The sequence below is a fragment of the Crocodylus siamensis genome, chromosome 6 (assembly GCF_052110815.1).
Source record: "Crocodylus siamensis isolate JL-2025a chromosome 6, ASM5211081v1, whole genome shotgun sequence".
Taxonomy (NCBI): domain Eukaryota; kingdom Metazoa; phylum Chordata; order Crocodylia; family Crocodylidae; genus Crocodylus; species Crocodylus siamensis.
In genome coordinates this window covers 13,999,666-14,020,868 of record NC_143400.1, presented here as the reverse complement: position 1 = coordinate 14,020,868, position 21,203 = coordinate 13,999,666, and the positions used below count along the sequence as shown (strand labels likewise).

The following is a 21,203-nucleotide window of genomic DNA, read 5'->3' as shown; positions in this document are numbered from 1 at the left end:
CACAAAAAAAAAATCACGCAACTGAAATACTTGAAACTTTCTTTCTCTTTGCTTTTTCAGTGTATAAATATCAAACCTCTTTGGACTCTGCGGCCGGTAGCTATAATGTCCTTCCTGTTTGTCACACCACCTTCAAACAAAAATATTTCCACTCTTCATTTGGGGTGGGGGGGGAACCATTGCTCAATCAACACATTCAAGCCATGTGTTATGATTTGGGATTTTTTTTTCTTCTTTTTTGAATGGAAAACGTTCCCATCGAAAACTTCTCGGCCAGTCCTGACTTCAAAGCTTTGGAGCAGAGTTTGAGCATCTTGAGCCTCAGTTGAAGCCCGTGGGGTGAGGCTGGGTTTTTCAGGCTGTTTGGGTTTGGGAAGGAGCCATTCTCAGGCTTGTCTGGCTTGTGTAGCCCTTTCCCAGTCGTGGCTGGGCCCCACTGTGGTACCCTGCTGCAGCTCATTCAAAAAGAGCCCTTTATGTGCCTTCAACCACAGGGCAACCTCTCCAGCAACCTCAGTGCCGGAGCCGGTCCTCAGCGTTTCCCTTCTTTTCCCGCGCTCTCATTTCTTCTTCTGGCCCAGTCCCCCGCGCACCCCAGCTGGGAGACGCGGGCGTCTGCGCTCCCGGCCGACTGCTCCGGCTAGAAAGCAGTGCAAATTAAAATGGAGCAGGAGGCACTCGGAGTATGTGCGAGCAAGCTCCACGCTGGACCTCAGGGGCTGCGTTTTCTAGCTACACCCAGGGTAATTGCTAGGCTGTTTTCTTCCTGAGGTTTGCTGCAAATCTGGGCCACGGCTCGCTCTCCAGACAGAAGAGTTACTGTGCACGGGGCATGGCCTCCACCCTTTCCTTACACATCCTTAGCACCGCCGGAAGCGCGCTAGCTCCTGGCCGCGCTGCCAAGCCGGCCCTGGTCCCCGGGAGCCGGCTATGATCTCAGCTTGGAAGCTGTGTGCACGGGGCCATTGCCGCCAGGGTTTGTGCAGCCCTGACGTCCAGGCCTGAAATGCCTTGGATGGTTATAGATGCCCCGGCAGTCGAAGGGCAGCTCTGCAGGGGAAAGGAGTGTGAATGAGCTGCCCCCTCCCCGGAGAGGTAGCTTCCATGAAGGGCTAACCCAGTTTGCAAACTCCCTGCCCCTGGAAGACCAAGCTCCCAGCCACATCAGCTAATGCAATCCATGGGGTGAGAGCAAGCAAAGTTTCCTGCAGCCGGCCGGGGGGAACATGGCTGAGAGGGCTCCAACCTGCCCACGTCTTGGCTGTCTTGGCTGCCTGAGCCATGGGTAACCTGAAACAGTCCAGACAAGGAGACGGGGACCCAGAGCTTGGGACAGCAGAGAGCAGCCAGAGGCCCAGAGCCTAGGCAGGAGCTGGAGACCCCTCCGCTAAGCCGGAGTCTGGGTTTGTTTGTAAGGATGCAGGTGTTGACCCAGCCCTTTCCCCTCTCGATGCCCCATTGACCCATTATTGTCTCATTCATAAGCCATTGGGGCGGGGACCATTTCGTTAGAGCCTCCTTAATTGCTAGGAAAGCAGGGGGATGTTTTGAAGACGTGTTAAACCCTCATGCGGATGGCAGGGCTGAACACATCAGAAGCTGGAACCACAGCAAAAACCCACATCAACTAACCACCCTTTCTTCCCATGGGCATGGGCCCTGGGTACCCCGGCAATGCTTAGCTGCTCTGGCAGCAGCGATGTTAATTTGCCTTATTTGCATGCCATCCCCCATCCCCCAAGTGCAGGAGTTCAGAGCCCTTGAAAAAAACGTTTCTCCAACTTTTTGAAGCATCCTGACATTGCGGGGTCTGCGCGTGTTTGGGTGAATGCCTTGGCTACCAGTTAAATCCCTCTGCTACCGTGTGTCAATAATTGCTCCCAGACTAGATCATGGAGGTCTTCATGGGAGGAGGCTGGTTTGGGTGAGCTGGTTCTGTTTGGTTTCCATATCTGCTACTGCCCAGCTGGGTGCCCTCAGGCAGGTCACTTCTTGTTTCCTTGCCTCAGTTTCCCCATCTAAGAGAGGGGGAGGACGACGATCCTCCACTGCCTTGCTATGAACTTTGAGAGGGATGAGTGTTGGCACTCAAAGCGGCACTCGCTACAACAAAGGAGGGCCTTCACCTTTCAGCGCTCCTGTTTCAGGCTCTCGGCAAACTCCGGCAGAGATGCCTGCCCCCGTCCCAGCTGCGTTGTATTGTTTCCTTCAGACCTGTCACACGTGGAGGCTCAGCTTCCGGACAGTAATGAGACGTGTCTGCCTTCTCCTTTCTCAGGGCCCACCCCCTGGGTTGGTGTAACGCTGTGCTCCCTCTCTCCCTCCAGGGCTATGCGTGTCCTTCAACATGGACGTGAAGAGACCCCAGATCTTCCACGGCCCGTCGGAGGCTCAGTTTGGCTACAAAGTCCTGCAGCACGAAGCCGGAGGGCAGAAATGGTGAGTGCTGGGAGATTTATACCCACTGCTGCCATTTTGACAGTGGTAGGCTGCTCACATGAGACATCAGATTCAGCGGAGCAGGGTGAACAGAGGTTAGGAACAGATGTTGCATTTGTCCTGGGATAAATTGTGCCTTGTTTGTCCTGGGACCGACATATCCTGGGAGTGGCCTGTACACACATCACCCTTCTAATTGGGGTTTAGCAAATGGCTGAAAGCACTGCCGCTTTTCTGCCATTAATTCAGTGGTGCAATCCCGGGATAACTGCACAGATCCACCTGGGATAACTGTACAGACACACTTTGTAGTATCGCAGGATATGCTGTTCCTACCTTTTACCTGGGAAGCTTTTTAAGGATTTATCCGGGGCAACAGGTGTGGACATCCATACACTTGCACTTTGTCCTTGGATAAAATGGTTTGCAGCCAGAGGAGAGTGAAGGGGGCTGTTTTTTTTTTTTCCCCAGCTGGTTGCTTCCCGGTTCAAATCCACGTGTAAATCCCAGTTCGACTCCACCTGGCCCCCATTCTGCGTTGTTAAGAGACACCTAGGGTGACTTACAGTCCAGGCTCAGCTGCCACTTGAAACAGGCTTGCCCAAGGGGGGCCAGGGAAGCCTTGGGATTGTCTGCCACTGAGACCAGGGTCTTTTTCCGGGGGCTGGAGGGGCAGAGGCAAGGCCAGGCCAAGCTGCTGTCAGTGGTTGCATGGAACAACCTCTCAGTGCTCCAGCCCATCTCCCACCGTGTACAAGCGCCCCCGGCGTCAGGGTCAGTGCAAGGAGGGGATCTAAGCCCAGTGCTGGCCCGAAGCCACGAGCATGTGACCCCTGCACGGTGGCCCTGATGGAAGAGACAGGGATGGACAGACAAGCTGTGCTGCATTCGGCCCCCTCTCCCAGCTTCGCTGGGGAGCGACAGGAGCCCTGCCAGGGTGGGGGAGCAATGGATATGATCAAGGTAGCAAGCAGCTGGCAATGAACAGGACACGGCCCCTGCAAAACTCATCTACTCTCAGCCCTGTGCTGGCACTCGGCTACACCAGACTTTCGTGACCATGGCTCCCTCTGCTTCCTTGGTCACGACCAAACAAACACGTCTCTGGCACCAGCTCCTCCAGCAAAGGCAAGTCCATCTGCACATGTAAGGCAGCACGTAAAGGCACGGCAAGTCTCCCTGGGCTAGAACAGGGTCTCCAAGCCCAGAGCCCTTTACAGGGGGGTTCTCAGGGTGCGGCTTAGAGAAGCAATTTCAAAAATGACTTTTCCTTGCACGAAAACAACAACAACAAAAAGACACATTGGCCCAAAACCTAACAAACTGCGAGCCCAAAGTGCTCAGGTTTTCTGATGAAAGCACTGGAAACCTCTAAGAAAAGGAGACTCATTTGAGACCCCCATTTTAGTTTTAAGGTTAAATATCTATCTTATTTATTCACGTACCACTCTCACCTCTTTCCTACAAATTAGTGGCTGAAAATTGGTGCGTCTTTAATGAAGAAACCAATTCTGAATAGTTTGGCGTAAAAGAAAATCTTTCCTTTTTCCACTTTCATTCTGCTTTCCCCAAACTAGGTGCGTGTCTTATTTGGGGCAGTGTGGTTTGCCAACGAATACGGTGCTTTTCGCCCCTACGTGGTGAACTTTCAGCCATGCTGAATTCCACAGTCGAGGGCACCTGCCCATGTCTTGGGGGGTCTTTAAAGGGATCTGCTCTGTCATTTGACCCTGGTTTATGGGTTTGGGGGGAAGGGGGCGAGGAATGGTAAAAGCACCAGCTTGGAAGAGAGTAAATCAGCCTAGGGCCTATATATGGTTTCTTTTCTCTGTGCCTAACTTATGTCTCCGGTGCTGTAAGGCTGTGCTGTTATTCCCAAAGGAAACTGAGGCACAGAGGGGCTATTGCACCTCTGAGATGGGAGCACTGGGAGCTGGACGGACTTGTCCACGGTCACGCAGGGAATCCGTGGCAGAGGAAATGAACCCAGGTATCTGGAGCCCCCTGCAAGTGCCCTCTCCACACACCATCCTCGATCTCTGTGGGCGCTTGTGCATGTTGTGTGTTGGTTACATGCACGTTATGAAACAGGATGAAAAATCACGGGGGAAATCCGGGGGCTGTTGATCTCCGTTCCAGAGCTGATGCTTGGGGAGCAAGAGACAGAGGCCACTTGTGCTTGCCAGGGACCCAGTGAGCTGCCCTGTCCATCGACGCTGTCTCACGCTTGGGCTGATCCTTGGTGCCAGCGCGCAGAGATCATCCAACACGGCTTCTGTTTCCTTCCTCCATCCTCTCTCACTTTCTCTCATTTCTTTTTCTTCCCACTGAAGGTTTTCTTTGGTTGTTTCGATTCTTCCCAGGGCCTCAGAGGTTCTTTCCTCAGGTCTGCCAGGACCCGTTGTTTTAAATCACTACCATGCTCTACACCTGGCATAGTTACGGCCTGAGATCTTACGGTGGCCAGAGGGATGGCTACAAGGACACACTGAAGGCTGACCCCAAGACACTGACATTAAGAGCTGGGACAACCTGGCTGCTAAACACCTCCAATGGCACCGCAGCTTATGGAAAGGAGACGAATCCCAGCCTACAGCCAGCTCTGCCCTGTGGAAAGACCTGTGACTTCTGCATATGGGTCTGTGGCTCAAGGCTTGGACTCTTAAGACCCATCATAGTTTCATAGTTTCATAGTAGGTAGGGTCAGAAGGGACCTGAGCAGATCATCAAATCCGATGCCCTGCCATGGCAGGAAAGAGCACTGGGGTCAAATGACCCCAGCAAGGTGATTGTCTAGCCTTGTCTTAAAGACCCCCAGGGCAGGAGCCAGCACCACTTCTCTTAGAAGTTGGTTCCAGACCCTAGCCGCCCTGACCGTGAAGTCGCACCTCCTGATGTCTAGCCTGAATCTCCCCTCTGCCAGCTTGTGACCGTTATTCATGGTCACTCCTGGTGGTGCTCGAGGGAACAGGGACTCCCCCAATGCCTGCTGATCCCCCCTGACTAGTCTGTAACAGGCCACGAGCTCCCCCCTCAGCCTTCCCTTGTGGAGGCTGAACAGGTTCAGGTCCTATCACCTCTCCTCGTCGGGCCTGCCCTGCTGCCCCCGGATCAAGTGAGTGGCCTCCTCTGGACCCTCTCCACACTGTCCACATCCCTCCTGAAGTGCGGCGCCCAGAACTGGATGCAGTACTCCAGCTGCGGCCTGACCAGTGCCGCATAGAGGGGGAGGATCACCTCCCTGGACCTGCTCGAGACGCATCTGTGGATGCACGACAAGGTGCGGTTGGCCTTCCTGACTGCCTCCCCACACTGCCGGCCCTGTTCATCTTGGCATCAGTGATGACTCCAAGATCCTTTTCTGCCTGCACAGATGAGAAGGGCGTTCCCCAGCCTGTAGGTATGGTGCTGGTTCTTCCTCCCCAGGTGCAGCACCTTGCACTTGTCAGTGTTGAATCCCATCCTGTTCTCATCTGCCCACCCTTGTAACCTGTCTAGGTCCAATTGCAGCCTATTCCCTCTTCTAGCGTGCCCATGTCCCCCCACATCTTAGTGTCATCCACGAATTTGAACAGGGTGCTATTTACCCCCTCGTCCAAGTCACTGATGAAGATGTTGAACAGTGCGGGCCCGAGGACCGAGCCCTGGGGACCCTACTGCCCACGTCCCTCCAGGTCGAAAATGACCCATCCACCGCCACTCTCTGGGTGCGGCCCTCCAGCCAGTTGGCGACCCATTTGACTGTGTGGGTGTTGACACCACAGCCCCCCAGTTTCTTAATGAGAACGAGGTGAGAGACAGTGTCGAAGGCCTTCCAGAAGCCCAGGAGGACTATGTCCACTGCTACCCCTGCATCTAGTGATTTGGTGACCTGGTCGTAGAAGGCCACCAGGTTGGTCTAACAAGGACCTGCCACTAATGAACCCGTGTTAGTTGCCCCTGAGCATGATCTCCCCGCTGGCCCCTTCAGTTACTGCACAGTAAATACGCACATGTAGACACACCCAATGAGTGCCACTAAAGGGCTCACCAGCCATTTAAAGGAGCGCTACCCAATTTCTACCCCCCGCAACGTCCTGCTCTGGGAGGAAGTTTGTGTAGTGGCTAAAGTTGGAGTGGGACAGTGTCTCTTGTTGGGCCAGCGGCTTGTTGTATGACTGTGGGCAGGGTGCTTCACTCCCCTTCCGGGCCTCAGTTTCCCCCAGCTGTAAACTGGAGCTTGCGCTCTTCCACCACTCGGTAAATGCTGTGGGATGTAGTGTGGGTCCTGCCTGGTGAGAGCCGAAGATGATGAATGAAGAACATGAACCGTTCCAGCCTAGATCACCAGTGATTCTCCTGCCTTGCTGCAAACAGATGCTTGAAGAGGCAACAAATCCACTTGCTGGGAGCCAGTTATGGACTGACAGGCGCTGGGGGCAGCTTGTGCCTTTAAAACCCTGTCCAGGCACCTGCTGGGTTTTGTCCCAACTATCCATGTGCTCTTTCCCTGAAGGGGGCAGCCCCTCCGGTGTCCTGTTCCCCCCCGGGGGGGGATGAGTCCTGCTGATGCTGGACAAATCTCCATCCACTCTGGTGCTGGGCTGACGTCCCCTGTTCTTCCCTCCACAGGCTGCTGGTGGGGGCACCGTGGGAGGGCACAGCCGACGACAGGCGAGGGGATGTCTACAAGTGCGCGGTGGGATCCAGGAACCGCTCCTGCAGCCAGGTCCACTTAGGTAACAAGGTCTGAAAAACCCTGGGGCACTTGGGCAATACATCTCCTGCCCAAGGGCTTTGGAGGCATTGTGATTCCTCAGTCCACTGGCCTGTTCACAACCCCCAGCACTAAGTCTACCACCTCAGAGGTGAAAAATCTCCATTGGCATTTGCTTTCAGAAAGGAGGTGGCTGCTGCCAAGGTGCAGAAGGGATTGAGGGGCCTAGCTCCATGCAGGGAGGGCAAGGGGCTCTAATTCCCTTGGGCAGCCTCTCACACTGTTTCTTCTCTCCCTCCATCACCCTTGGGACCTTGCCGCAGGTGACACTGCCCTCCGCAACGTCTCCAAGCAGATCAAGAACATGCACTTTGGGATGACGCTCGTGGACAACAAGGGCGAAGGGTTTGTGGTAAGCAGAGGTCTTCCCCATGGGCTGGAAAAACCCACCGCTGGCATTTCTGTGCCTGGAAAGCCATTTGTCTTTACTCCCCAGCCCTGCAAAGGGTGTTGAGGCAGAGACAAGGGGCCTATTGTACCAGATACCATACACGAGGCAGCTGTTCCCCACGAGTTACATGTACAGCGCCTAGCACCGTGATACCAGAGTGTCCCCTGGGGGTGCATGTCAGCACATAGGTCAGCGTGGGAGATGGCTCTGGGGAGCAGGCTGGGATGGTGCCCTGCCTCAGGGCTCCTTGAGCTTGAATGGGACAGCTCGCACCTCTCCCAGCTGCTGTTTGAGGCTCTCGGCAAACTCACCCTGCTCTCCGCTTGCTGCCTTGGGGCTTCCTGCCATAAATGCTGAGGCTAAGCCATGCTCCTGAGCCAGGGAGGTTTTGAAGCTGGGGTGCCCCTTTTGCAGCAGTGGTTTACCCAGCTCTGCCCTCTCTGGGAAGGCTGGGAGGGGAGGAATTGTTTGGCTGCAGGGTAGCTGGAAGAAAGACCCATGCATCAGCTGTATCGGATCGTCCCCTCCCAGTCCCTCTGTCCCTCTCCCCTGAGCACAGGGTCCCTGGTGCTGCCTCCCCATGAAGGCTGCTTTTGTGCCCATAACCTTTTCAATATTCGGTGTCCGGATGTTTTTCCCCTTCGCTTGCTGCTTTCCAGGGTTATCCCAGGGGAAGCAGGCCAGGCAAGGGGCTGGCTAGCCTAGGGGAGTGGGGCACAACACCTGTCGTTCCTATTTCCATTCCTAAAACCAGGCCAGAAATGGCCTCAGACACCCGTTCGGTGGGTTCTGGGTGTCCCTGTGCTGCGGTCACAGCAGTATTGTGGCAGGACTGGTTAATCTGGGCTGGGCTCCCAGCAGTGCCAGCTGGCCCCTGCTACTCAGAGCATGTTTTTGCCCATTTCCCACTGCAGTAGGTGTCTCCGGGACAGAGCTGGGGGTGCTAATCCTGACCCCCCACCTTGACATGAGGCTAAGGATGGAGTATGGGGCTGACTCCCTGTCCCTTTCTGACATGGGGGTGGCTCCATGTGGCTGTTGCATCTGTCTGCATTTCCTCAGTGTGACCCCCTACAAGGCTGGGGAAGGGCATCTGCACCTCTTGGGCTCTTGTGGCAAGTCTCCCAACCCCAGAAGTATTGCTGCAGTGGGGAAAGTTTGAAGCTTTACAGGATGGGGAGAGGGGGGGTGGGGGGCAAAGATGTGGAGACTGGAAGGGCCAGAAGGGCTGACGGGGAGATTAGACAGCGGAGATGATGTGGAGCTGGATTTTCCACCCTGGAGCTGCAATTAGCTGCCTCTTGACGACCAGGTCCCTTGGGGCACTGCCGGCTGGTGCCGGGTGGGGGGACGACAAGTCCCTGTCCCCAGTCTGTGCCCTTGCAGGAGGACGAATATAGCTCGGTCTGGCTGGGCGTTCCCGGAGCTGAGGCTGACACCCTGCATTTTTGTGGTTGCCTCGGGTTTGCTCAGTGCAGCGCCTGCCAGGAGCAGATGCAGCCCTGAGTGCAGGCAGGGCTGGGGGCAGCAGGGCTGGGTGGGGTGTCTGTGGAGCTGAAGCACTCGGTTGGGTGGAGATGGAGCCCAGCAAAAACATGCAGGCCTAGGCAGAGTCCCCCAGAACAGCCAGTCACCCCCTCCCCCAGGTCTCCCTGGGAACGGGGTCTCAGCTCTCATGCAGTGCCCCCCTTTGCAAGGCTACGGGCTGGAGAGGTCCTGGGCAGGCAGCGGGTGCATAGCCAGGGTTAACACGCATCTCCCTTGCCCACAGGCCTGTGCCCCGCTCTGGTCCCAGGAGTGTGGCACCTCCATGTTCAGCACGGGCATTTGCACCAAAGTGGACAGCGACTTCCGCCCGACCGAGACCATTGCTCCCACGGCTCAAAGTAAGTGGGAGCCACCTGCCTGGGTGCATGGGGGTGGGGGAAGAGCCCAGCACAGCTGGAGATCTCCACGCCTGGCTTGGACCCCTGGTCTGTGAGCCGTGCATGGCTCTGCTCTCCCTGCACCAGGATGGTCCAGGTGAGCTGGGACAGTGCAAGACATCCAGGCTGAATGCAGTGTCCTGGAGAGACAACCGGCCTGAGATCCTGTTCCCAGAATGCTTTGCTTCTGACACCCATGCCATGCAACCAGCTGCAAAGCACAACCTGGTTTTTAGCAGCTTGTTGCACGGGAGAGAGGCATTTCAAAGCACCCTTAGCTCTGCCCCGTTTCCTCTCTCGCTGCCCTCAGACACAGGATGGGACCCAGGAGTCCTGCTGCTTTTAACAGGAAGGCACTGACCCGTCTCCCCCAAGCCCCTGCTCCCATCCCTCTACTGCAGCTGCTTTCAGGTCAAGTGCAAGGAAACCCTGAAGCCAAAACAGCCTGTTTTGTTTCTGGCTTTTTTTGCCTCTTTTTTTTTAATTTCAATGTGGGCAATTTTTGGAATGAAAAATCTGAATGTTCATCCTTTTCCAAATATTTTTCCCTTTATTTTTTCAGCTGAAACTATGTGCTGAATTCCACCCATGGTAGCAGCACTTTTCTACCCACCCCGACTGTGATTTTGTCCTGGAAAAATAATATTTATTTGGTAGAGGTGTGGGGAATAAACCCCCAGCTCTCACACTGACCCGTTCGTGTATGTGTGTGGACGTGTGTGTGTGTTTCCAGGGTGCTCCACCTACATGGACATTGTGATTGTCCTGGATGGTTCCAACAGCATCTACCCATGGTACGAGGTCCAGAATTTCCTCAGTAACATCCTCAGCAAATTCTTCATCGACCCAGAGCAAATCCAGGTGAACACGTGGGTACTGTGGTCCTCAATATCAATCTGGGGTGGATCGCAGGGAAACTGCTCTGGTGTGAATTAAGATCACTAAGCAGAAATGGCAGGGCATAGGCAGATGTAATCACAGTCTGGATTCAGAAGTTACCAGCTGTGCCCACTCTATCCCGGATTAAGCTAAAGCTAATGTATGGTCATTTAGCAGCTATTTGGGCACTTGTACACGTGACGAAATTCTGGTTTAAACCAGCTTGCAATCCAGTTCAATTTAGCTTCCCTTCTTGTGCGATAGGAGTGGACCCATGAAACAGTTGCACCAGATCAGTGGGCAGACATTTGCAAACACCAGGTCTCATCCTCTTCTCTCAAACATGGGGCAGGGCTTTGAGCACCTGGAGATACCACAGGCGCTGGACAGACATACACATGCTCCAGTGAGTTTTGTACGGCAGTATAAATTACACAGTGAACAGGGAGGGACAGATGTGCAGCTATTCCGGGGTAACTCCCCCAGTAGGTAGCTGCAACAGACTCACCATTAGGTAGGGGAGCAGGTAAGATGCCTTCAGCAGACGGTTACCCTGGTATGGGTATGGACAGATGATGCCTAAACTGGTATAACTGGTATAACAGTGTCATCTCACCCCTGATTCTTCCCATCACACCTCTTCACCAGGTTGAGTGACCCCAGGTCCAGGGATTTGTGTCACTTATTTGCAGCTTTTTTATGCCAGTGTCATGCTGGTTATACTGGTACAAGTGTGTCCTGGCCTGGGGTCCTTGACTGGATCTGAATAGGGGGGAAAGGAGCTGAGTGAGCACTGCTGCCAGTATGTCCATGGTCCCGGAGGGGTCTGGTCTAGATGGGACATGGGGAGGGCAAGGGGACAAGGCCAGAGAGGTTGTGAATGGCCTCAGCCCCCACAAGGGGATGAAAGGAAATGGGCTTCCCGAAGAAATGCCCGTGGCCACCCCCTGCTCCCCACATCCTCCGGATGAGTCAGCAGGAAGCAGCGACTGGGATCTGCTGACTCGCCAAGGCAGCAGCTGAGTCAGGGCTGCACCCCCGCCACGGCGGGGGCCCGATCCTGAGGGCAGGGCCCGCTGCCTCGGATGCGCTCAGCCCCTTCTGGGGGGTGTCGGGCCTTTGTCCCGCTGAGGGCTGCTGCCTGGGGGAAGGGGCAAGTGCCCGGGCTCTGGGGGTGTCTTGCCAGCCAGTTCCCAGAATCCTTTGCTCTCCCCCCACTATGGCTTTGGGCCGCCCCGCATTTGCCCTGGTTGGCGCCTTCCCAAAATGCCCCGCATCTCGCTGTCACAGCACCCTTCCCCGCCAGCAGTGTTGCTGTTAGCCATGTCCTGTAACGCCTTGCACCTGGCATTGCCCTGACGCAAAGGAGCGCGACCCGCCACTTGCCCAGAGCCGGCGTCAGCACGTCGAAAAATCCCATGGAAAACAGGAAACCTGACGCCAGCTGGGGAGGGGAGGGAGCCTGGCCCCCGGGGTGGGCTGGGCGCTGAATCAGCAAATCCTCCGCCAAGGCCAGGAGTGAGGCCGCAGGGGGGTCACCTGAGCCAAACACCCCCTACCCCTCTGACCCGACATCTCCAGCGAGCTCTCTGCCCATGGCTGCCCCATCCCGGTGACCCCGCGCAAGACATGGTGCTCCTGTGTGAGCACCTGAGGGCTCTCAAGGGCTTTCTGGAGTCTGGTTGCCCTGGGCTAGCAAACGGGCCATTAGATCTTGCAGTGGGCTATACAGAGGCTGAAATGGCCACTGATTGATAGCTGCATCTTGACTGAACATGGGGAAAGAGAGCTAGGGGCTCTCCCCCTTGCCCATGAGTATCTATGCTAGCATCGCTGGACTGGTGGTCAAATACCTGACGGACCAGCCCTGGGCGGAAGTTGAATGTAGTGATTAGGGTGGGCATCACAGAGGACATTCTGGTTTTCTGCTACTCTGTCCCCTGTCCTCTATTCCTACAAAACCCGACGTCTTTATGTCCTCTATTTTTCTCTTCTTGAAGAGAAGACATAAAGGCGTCGGGTTTCATATCAATAGAGGACAACCGGACTGCCCTCTATAATGGCCACCCTAGTAACAATTGCTTATTGAACCCAGTGATCATTGCAGATACAGGGGAGGATTTGACCAGCGAGGGGTGTGAATCACAGGAACATGCTGGGGATTTTCCAGCTCTTTGAGCTCTGATCTCGAGGCTGTCCGTGTGCTGCCCCCATGCAGGGTGGACCCAGCTGAATCAGCCTTTTCCAGGGGCAGAACTGTTCCACCAGCCAGCTTTTGCCTTTTCCCCTTTGCAAATCGGGCAAGGGACCTCATTGCTGACTGCCTCAAAGCTATGAAATGTGCAAAACAAAACCTCGAGGCAAGGAAACTGAGGCACAAGCCGAGCTCAAGCTGCTTGCCCTAGAGCTGGGAATTGAACCCCAGCCTCTGAGCACCCCGATCTCATCCCTCCAGCCCTCTCCAAGGCCGGACTTTGGAGGGAGAAGACGTTAACCCCACGAGGGGTTGTTGTGTTGCAGGTCGGGGTGCTTCAATATGGGGAGAAAGCGGTCCACGAATGGAGCCTGCGTGACTACCAGACGGCGGAGGAGGTGGTGGAGGCCGCGAAGAACATCAGCCGGCAGGAGGGCAGGGAGACGCGTACGGCGTTTGCTATACACACGGCCTGGTGTGTGCGGGGTTGGCGGTGCCGGAGGGGATATCCTTCTCACAGAAGGGCCCAGGGATAGCACCGACGGCCCGTGAGGAGCTGAGAAAGCATTAGGGTGCTTGGGTCCCAGTGCAGAAATGCAGCCAGCTCTGGGGTGGGAGAATGACCGTTAATAACACCACCGGCAGGGTGTGGAAGAGAAAATGCAGCTGGGGCAGGAGAGGACAGCACTGAGGTTGGGCCCAGCCCAGCAAACCCCACACACCTCGGCCTGCCCTGGGGAGGGTGGTGGAGGCCTACAGAGCTTGCCCAGGGTAAAAGCAACAGCCCAGCTGCCTGCAATGAGCTGTCTGGGGGCTTGAGAGGAAGAGGGGCTGGGAATCCGTGGGCAGAGGTTTCTTGCTTCCGTGAGAAAACATGGTGCAATGTGGTACGAGCACCCAGGGGCATCACAGCAGCAAGCGGCAGCGCCCTGGTGCGGGGCGTGATGGCAGCCTGGCCTCAGGGAAGGCCATGCAGACACAGGTCCCAGAGGCAGGGGAGACCTCTGCTAGGGCTCTGTGCTGGGAGATGTGGGGGCCGAATCTCTTCCTTGCCACTGACTCCCCATGAGGCCTTGGGCATGTCACTTAGCTTCTCCCCATTCCTTGCCCTGTATAATAGACCCTGCCCTAACACTGATATTGCACTGCTGGAGGCCAGAGAGGGGGTGTCTGGGGTGTGTGGGCAGGGTGCTGGCACTCTGCCACTGATCTCTTCGGGGGTCTTGGGGTGGTCACTTCCAACCCTGTTCAGCGCCACTCTCTGCCACCAGCACGGAGGCCTTCAGCCTGGAGCATGGCGGGCGGGAAGGAGCCACCAAGCTGATGATTGTGGTGACTGATGGTGAGTCCCACGACGGGGACGAGCTGCCGGGGGCCCTGGCTGAGTGCGAGAAGCGCAACATCACGCGCTACGCCATTGCGGTGAGCTGCTGGGACAGTGCCAGCCTCCTGCCCTGGGGCAGCCTGTCTGCTCTGCTCCCTTCCTGCATGTCTTTCCTGCAGGGCTGGGTGTGTAGGGCCCTGAGGATAGAGGAGCCAATGCTTCCCTGGGTGGGCTGCACCTGCTCCCCCGACTTAGTTTGCCCATCTATATAATGGGCACTAGGATATCTCCTTCATGAAGCATCTTATGAGGCCCAGCCCTGCAGAGGAGAGTAGACCCCTTATTCCACCTCTTTGCCCCCTTTCTCCATCCCCTTCTTCTTCCTTCTCGTCCTTTCCTTCCTTCCTTCTCTTCACTGGTTTTTAGTTTTGTCGCCCCTGCCCTAGCCCGTTGCTCAGGTCCCCCAGCCCTCTCAACCCTGGCATGTTCCAGTCCTCTAACTGGTCCCCTGCCAAATATTCATTGTCCGGGGCGGGGAGGGAAAAGGATTTTCCAGCCTGCTCATGAGAGAGGACCCCTGCCCAACCTTCCCCCCACATCACCACCCGCCTTCCCAGGTCCTCGGACACTACATTCGCCGGCAACAGGACCCTGAATCCTTCATTCGTGAGATCAAGTACATTGCCAGCGACCCCGATGAGAAGTATTTCTTCAACGTGACGGATGAGGCAGCCCTGAATGACATCGTGGATGCCCTGGGGGACAGGATCTTCAGCCTGGAAGGTAGCAGGGATGGGCCGTCCAGAAGCAGCCGGTGCTGGGCAGAGCTGGGCTCCTACGGACCCTGGTTCTGACCCTGGGGGTGGCCAAGATACAACCCATGGGCTGGATCCGGCCCATGAGGGTCATGGCATCCAGCTTGCAGGGCTCTCCATGGGTCTGGAAATTTGGCAGTGGGGGAAAGCTGGGATATCTTCTTCATGAAGGTGTTAACACCACCAAGTTTCTGGAGCCTCAGTTCATAGCCGAGCCCACTGCCCTGCTTTGGCCAAGGTTGGACCCCCCAGGTCTCCGCAACCCAAATGGCGCTGATTGAGTTGTGTTCTCTCCCCTCCACCAGGCACTCACGGCGATAATGAGAGCTCCTTTGAACTGGAGATGTCCCAGATTGGCTTCTCCACGCACCTCCTGGAGGTAAGGCCGATGTCCAAGGGTGGCTGTGCTAGGTGCTGTACATACAGGCAATCCTGCTGGACAAACAAAAGGGGAAAGCGAGGCATGGAGAGAGGTGAAATGGCTTGACCAAGGTCATACAGGAAAGCAGTGGCAGAGCATGTCAGGCCTCTCCCTGTGACTGTTCCCATCCACTGGCCCAGACACTAGACCCTGGTGCTGCCCTGCTCCTGCCCCCGTTGTCCTACCCGGCTGTACGGGGAGGTTGCAGAAGTGGAAAGTTCAGCATGTCTCAGCCCCGCTCCCTGCTTTCTTCCACTGAGAAAACAGCACGAGGCCCTGACTGTCTTCAGCTTGAGAAGACAGGGAGGAAACAGGGCCTTGTGGCCTCTCTCCAGGTCTCTGTGACAAGGACAGAAAGCCTGAAATACTTGAAGGAGAGAAGTATTTCACTTTGGGAATTCAGCTTCTGGCTCCCAGGAAGGTCCCTGTGATTCATAACCACGCGGGGACCCAGGGAGCGAAGCTGGGGGCGATAGGAGTCTCCGAACGCAGCCGCCTCTGCTGGCATTCGTGTCTATTAAAAACCAACGAGCAGCAGGGAGCAGGGATTTCGTGGGCAATGACCACTCTCCCTGACTTGCTGCTGCTAATTTCTGCTCCATCGGGGCAGGCTGCAGTGCAGGGGGAGCCAGTCCTGGGCCTCTTCCCTCCTAAAAACCAGCCCGGACAGTGAGTAGAAGCCTCTTTATCCCCTCTCCCAGGCCAGCCAGCCCACGGTATTATCCTGGCTCTTAGAAAAATTGATGCTGTGCCTAAATCGCCAGCTCCTGGAGTCAGGGGATGGTGCGACCATTGACTTAAGGGAGAACAGCCCTTTCCAAAGCTAGAAACCCTTAAACCCAGCCCAAATCTCAGACAGCAACCACAAGGAACTGAAAAAGGGGAACATCTGAACCAAAAGAAATCATCCAATGTGGTTTTTTTACTGCTGGGGGTGGCAGTAGACACAGGCCTCTCTGCTGCTGCTATAGCCCGCCTGGAGGGGAAAGCTCCTTTTCAGGGCTTTCACCTGGTCCTGACACCACAGCAGTGTCTGGGCCATAGCAAGATATTACGGGCGCTTGTACATGTGATGCCATTAACTTGTACACGTGATGGAAATGTCGTTTTGTGTGGCTTAATGGCATACAGTGTAAGACTTCAGTGGGTTTTAAATGACTTCGCATCATTGCAAACTAAACTACCTAGGGATGTAGTTTAGTTTGCAACATTGCAAATTGCAACGATGCCACTGTCAGCTCGCTCCCTGGCTGTGGGAGAGGCAGGCAGAAAAGAAGGATCAGGCTCCTCGCCATAACACGACGAAAAAATTCAAACGGTTTCATTCTCAGGGTTTTATTTGATACCCCACCTTTACAATTAAGGGGCACAGAATAAAACCTTAGGGATTAAATCCCCGTCCTGTGTACAAGCGCCCTATGTCTCTGTTTTGCCCCTGGCTTGGAGCACGGGTGGGTTTTGCTCAGCTCAGGCTGGTGCTTTTAGACTAAAGGATCTGGGTTCAAATGCTGGTGTGGCAGAGCCCAGCCTCACCATCCCATCTGTCCCGGGGCAGGACGGGATCCTGTTTGGCACTGTGGGAGCCTACGACTGGGATGGGGCTGTGCTCAAGGAGAGCCGCCGCGGGCGCATTGTGCCCCCCCGGCAGGCCTTCGCCAAGGAGTTCCCCCTGGAGCTGAAGAACCACGCCGCCTACCTCGGTCAGTGCACCCAAGTCCCCAGGGCAAAGACAAGGGCAAAGAAGGGGAGCATATGCTGGGGAAGGTGGGTGTTGGGTAGGGCGTCGTGGAGGGGCTCTTGGGTTTCCCAAGCCCTGCCACATCTCCGCAGGGGTGTAGGTGCCTTGTCGAAAGGGGATTGCCTTGCAAGGCCAGGCTGACGGGGCTCCCTGGGTGTCTCCCCCCACTCCCACAGGCTACGCCGTGTCCTCAGTGTGGCTGCGAGGCGGCCGGCGGCTGTACGTTGCCGGAGCCCCCCGATTCCAGCACAAGGGGAAGGTGATCCTGTTTGAGATGAGCAACCGGGGCAGCGTGGCCATATCCCAGGCCCTCGTTGGGGAGCAGGTGAGTGCTTGGGAGTACCCCCATGCTCCCTTCGTTCCCCCAACCCCCACAGACACCCTTTCCTGCCCGGCCCCATGGAGCTCTGCTAACACTGGTCCTGCCAACACTGCCGATCCAGGTAGACTGGGTGGCGAGGTGAGGGGGCTTCGGGTCAACCACCCTCAACCCCATGTGTGCTCGCCCCCTCCACAGATCGGCTCGTACTTCGGCAGTGAGGTGTGTCCCGTGGACGTGAATGGGGACAGGGTCACCGACGTCCTGCTGGTGGCCGCCCCCATGTTCCTGGGTGAGCAGAGCAAAGAGACTGGCCGGGTTTATGTCTACAAAGTGGGGCCGGTAGGTTGCCAACCCCCTCCCTCCCTGCCCCCAATGAAGCGGGGTATTCTCCTGGATCGTGGGGGCAATGAGCATGGGGTGGGGAGAAGCCAGGTCCTGGGGTGGCCGCAGACTCCAGCTATACCTGTACACAGCCCTGGGGAGGTAACCCTGTCCTGCCCAGAGCAGAGGATGGGACAGGACGCGATTCTCTTGGGATCTTAAAAAACTCCGGTGGTGAAAGCCTCGTCATCCAGGGCACCAGAATCTCCAGGTCATATGGACCGGGGCAGAGGCTCATGGGTTATCCAGGCCTGCTGCAGGGATGTAACAAGGGAGTGGCGCCGAGCAGGGCCTGAATTGGGTGCCATTTGCCCCAGCTGCTCCTGATGCCCAACGGGACGCTTGAGGCCGAGCGGAAGCCGCAGGACTCGCGCTTCGGCTATGCCCTGGCTGCGCTGCCGGACCTCAACCACGACGGCTTCAATGACGTGGCGGTGGGAGCACCGCTGGAGGACGGGCACCGGGGGGCCGTGTACCTCTACCACGGTGCCCATGGCACTGTCCTCCCGCACTACAAGCAGGTCAGGAGCCGGGGCAGGGTGCGTGGTTGTGTTAACCCCTCCTCGTGTGCCAGCTGTAAGCCCCGCTCAGGTTCAGGGATTATGCTAGGACCTGCCGTAAATAATCAGCTCTGTCTGCACCACACAGGCTGGGCCATGTCTCCGGCCAGGCAGCAGCTGCAAGTCCTGAGCTCACAGCGATTGAGCTGAACCCCCCTCTGTGATCCTCCCCAGTTGGGCAAAGGAGAAACTGAGGCGCAAGAGTGGAGCAGTGACTTGGGGGAAGTCTCAGCCCGCAGTGCTTGATCTAAGCCCTGCTGAGCTCCACTGTCCTCCCCAGTTGGATGAAGGGGAAACTGAGGCAAGGAGCAGGGTGGTGACTGGAGGGGAAAGGGGAGTTGCATGGAGCCAGTAGCAGTGCTGAGCAGCGCCGTGGGGAGCTGACACCCACCCCAGCCAAGTTCACTCAGCAGCCCGGGGGCAGGTGTCCGAGTTCGGGGGTGCTGCCCACACAGGACAGGTGACCGATGACCCCCTCCCCTGGCAGCGCATTGAAGCCTCCTCCTTCCGCCCCGGCCTGAGCTACTTCGGGCGCAGCCTGGATGGGCAGCTGGACCTCGATGGGGGCACCCTTGTGGACCTGGCCGTTGGGGCCCAGGGTGCTGCCGTGGTGCTGAGGTGAGGGGGGCAGGTGCGGGGCCGTGGCCCCGATGCCAGCCTGGCTGTGGGGCTGGATGGGGCCCGGGGATGGGCAACATGCCGTGCCTCAGTTTCCCCAGCAGTGTCCCCTCCAGAGCAGCTCTAATTGTCCAGTCCCGTCGGGCGGGTGCGTGGGGCATCATCCCAGCTCCAACGGGGAGGGAGTCTCCTCATCCACTCCAGTCTGGTACTCCTGGCTTTGCCCCCATGGAGGGTGCCGGGGACTGGCCTGGCACTAGGGGGTAGCGCTGGCTGTCCTGTGCCCCATGGGGACTCAAAGGGTCATTGCAGGTCCCGGCGGATCGTGCAGGTGGCAGTGGCACTGGCCGTGACGCCGCCGTCCATCAGCGTGCTCCACAAGAGCTGCCGGCGCAGCGGCAAGGAGGCCGCCTGCCTCAGCGCTGAGCTCTGCTTCCAGGCCGCGTCGCGGGCACCCGAGAGGGGAGAGAGGCACTTTGGTGAGCACAGCAGGGCCCCGTGCCCCGGCCAGCCCCGGGCACCACCGGGCGCTGACCTCCTCCCCTCTCGGTCCAGGGCTCCGGTACAATGTGACGCTGGACGAGCGGAGGCCGGGCGCCCGTGCCGCCTTCGATGACGCCTCCCAGAAGCGCACGGTGCAGAGGCGGCTCCGGGCGGCCGTGGGGCGCAGGGTCTGCCAGAGTCACCCCTTCCATGTCTTCGTGAGTAGGACCCTGGCCGGAGCTGCCTCCTGCCTTGGAGTCACCTGAGAAGGGAAGGGAAACTGAGGCACAAACAAAGCAGGGCGAGGGCCTTGCCTGGAGCTCCAGTTCTGCTGAATTTGGAGCTACAGCCCTACCCACTGACCCACGCTGCCGGGTCCCGAGGGTCCCCCCCCAGCCTGGATACCACCCACAGCACGTGGGTTCGGCTCCAGCTCCTCCCGTCGTCAGAGGCAGGCGGGGCCTGCACCTGAGGCTGGGGGAGAAGGCGGCACCGTCCTGCCACCCTGCCCCTGGGGAGACTGCCCCCGAGCCCCTCCAGATCAAGGGCCCTTGCCTCAGCTGCCCCGGCCCTTCTTGCCCGCAGGACACGACCGACTACCTGCGCCCCGTCAGCCTCACGGTCAAGTTCGAGCTGCTGGATGCCGAGGGGGGGCCTGTGCTGGATGAGAGCTCGCCCACCACCCTCCACAAGCTGGTGAGTGTCTGGCTGGTGCTGGAGGAGGCAGTTGTGCGGTGGGGGGTGGCAGCGTCTTCTGGAAGCAACATCTCCCTGCCAGCTCAGGGTGAAGGGGGGAGGGATCCAGATGTGCTGCCAGATGTGCTGCTCCTCTAGGGAGCCCAGTGCTGGGGGACGGGCTAACGCAGCCCCATCGCCTGCCCCAGGTGCCTTTCTTCAAGGACTGCGGGGAGGACAACGAGTGCGTCACGGACCTGGTGCTCCAAGCCAGCATGGACATCGCCGGCTCCAGGTGCGCTGGGCGTGGGGGCACGGGGCTCGGGCCCAGCCCTGCGTGGCGACTGCCCCAGTGGAGCTGGGCAACACTGGATGGTGGGAGGCGGAGGGGTTAGAAGCGTGCAAGTGCTACATGGCACACGTGTGTGTGCATGCACATGTGTGTGCACGCATGTGTATGTGTGTAGATGTGTGTGTGCATGCATGCGTGTGTGTGCATTTGCTTACGCATGTGTATGTGTGTGTGTAGGCATGCGCGCGTGCGTGTATGTGTGTACCCCCCCTTCAGAGCTGGGCAAGGCAGGGTGTGGGGAAAGGGGCTGGAAGCTTGCAAGTACTACATAGCTTGTGTGCACAGGTGCACATATACGCACATGTGTGTGCACATGGGTTGTGTGTCTTTTTTTAGAGTTGGGCAGTGCCAGGGGGATGTTGCAAGCACTACACAGCATGTGTTTGGGTGTGTATGTGTGTTTGTGCATGTATATGTGTAAGTTGTGTGTCCTCCCCTTCAGAGCTGGGCAAGGCCAGGAGCAGGGAGGATGGGTTGGAAGGCTGCAAGTAGTACATGGCATGTGTATGTGTGTGCATGGGCACATGGATACATGCATGCGTGTGTGTGGGGGGGGGGGGGGTTGTGTGTACTACCCTCCAGAGATAGGCAGTGCCAGGGGGATGTTGCAAGCACTTGTACAGCGTGCGTGTATGTGTGTGTGTGCATATGTGTGTGCATTTGTGCAAGAGTGTGTATGTTGTGTGCATTTCCCTTTGGAGCTGGGCAGGGCAGGGCAGGACAAGGCAGGGCAGGGACGGGGAAGGAGGTTTGGAAGCCTGCAACTACCATGTGGCATGTGTGCACATATGCATGTGCATGTGTGTGCATATGCACATATATGTATGTGTGCACATGTGTGTGGGGGGGGTTGTGTGTATTCCCTTCCAAGCTGGGCAGTGCCAGGGGGATGTTGCAAGCACTTATACAGCATGTCTGTGTGTGTGTACA

At 57.2% G+C, this 21,203-nt stretch overlaps 1 protein-coding gene across 1 annotated transcript in view; it reads left to right on the top strand.

Annotated features, from left to right (window-relative positions):
• Nucleotides 1-21,203, top strand: part of ITGA10 (integrin subunit alpha 10) — a 30,198-nt gene that overhangs the window by 4,199 nt on the left and 4,796 nt on the right. The window contains exons 2-19 of the mRNA XM_090052882.1: nt 2,328-2,439; nt 7,051-7,157; nt 7,459-7,547; nt 9,358-9,472; nt 10,245-10,372; nt 12,911-13,059; nt 13,856-14,006; nt 14,526-14,691; nt 15,029-15,102; nt 16,700-16,844; nt 17,059-17,207; nt 17,400-17,543; nt 17,903-18,106; nt 18,633-18,763; nt 19,076-19,242; nt 19,319-19,464; nt 19,832-19,942; nt 20,131-20,216. Coding sequence (XP_089909008.1) covers nt 2,328-2,439; nt 7,051-7,157; nt 7,459-7,547; nt 9,358-9,472; nt 10,245-10,372; nt 12,911-13,059; nt 13,856-14,006; nt 14,526-14,691; nt 15,029-15,102; nt 16,700-16,844; nt 17,059-17,207; nt 17,400-17,543; nt 17,903-18,106; nt 18,633-18,763; nt 19,076-19,242; nt 19,319-19,464; nt 19,832-19,942; nt 20,131-20,216 — 2,374 coding nt within the window. The remainder of the gene's footprint in view (nt 1-2,327; nt 2,440-7,050; nt 7,158-7,458; nt 7,548-9,357; nt 9,473-10,244; nt 10,373-12,910; nt 13,060-13,855; nt 14,007-14,525; nt 14,692-15,028; nt 15,103-16,699; nt 16,845-17,058; nt 17,208-17,399; nt 17,544-17,902; nt 18,107-18,632; nt 18,764-19,075; nt 19,243-19,318; nt 19,465-19,831; nt 19,943-20,130; nt 20,217-21,203) is intronic.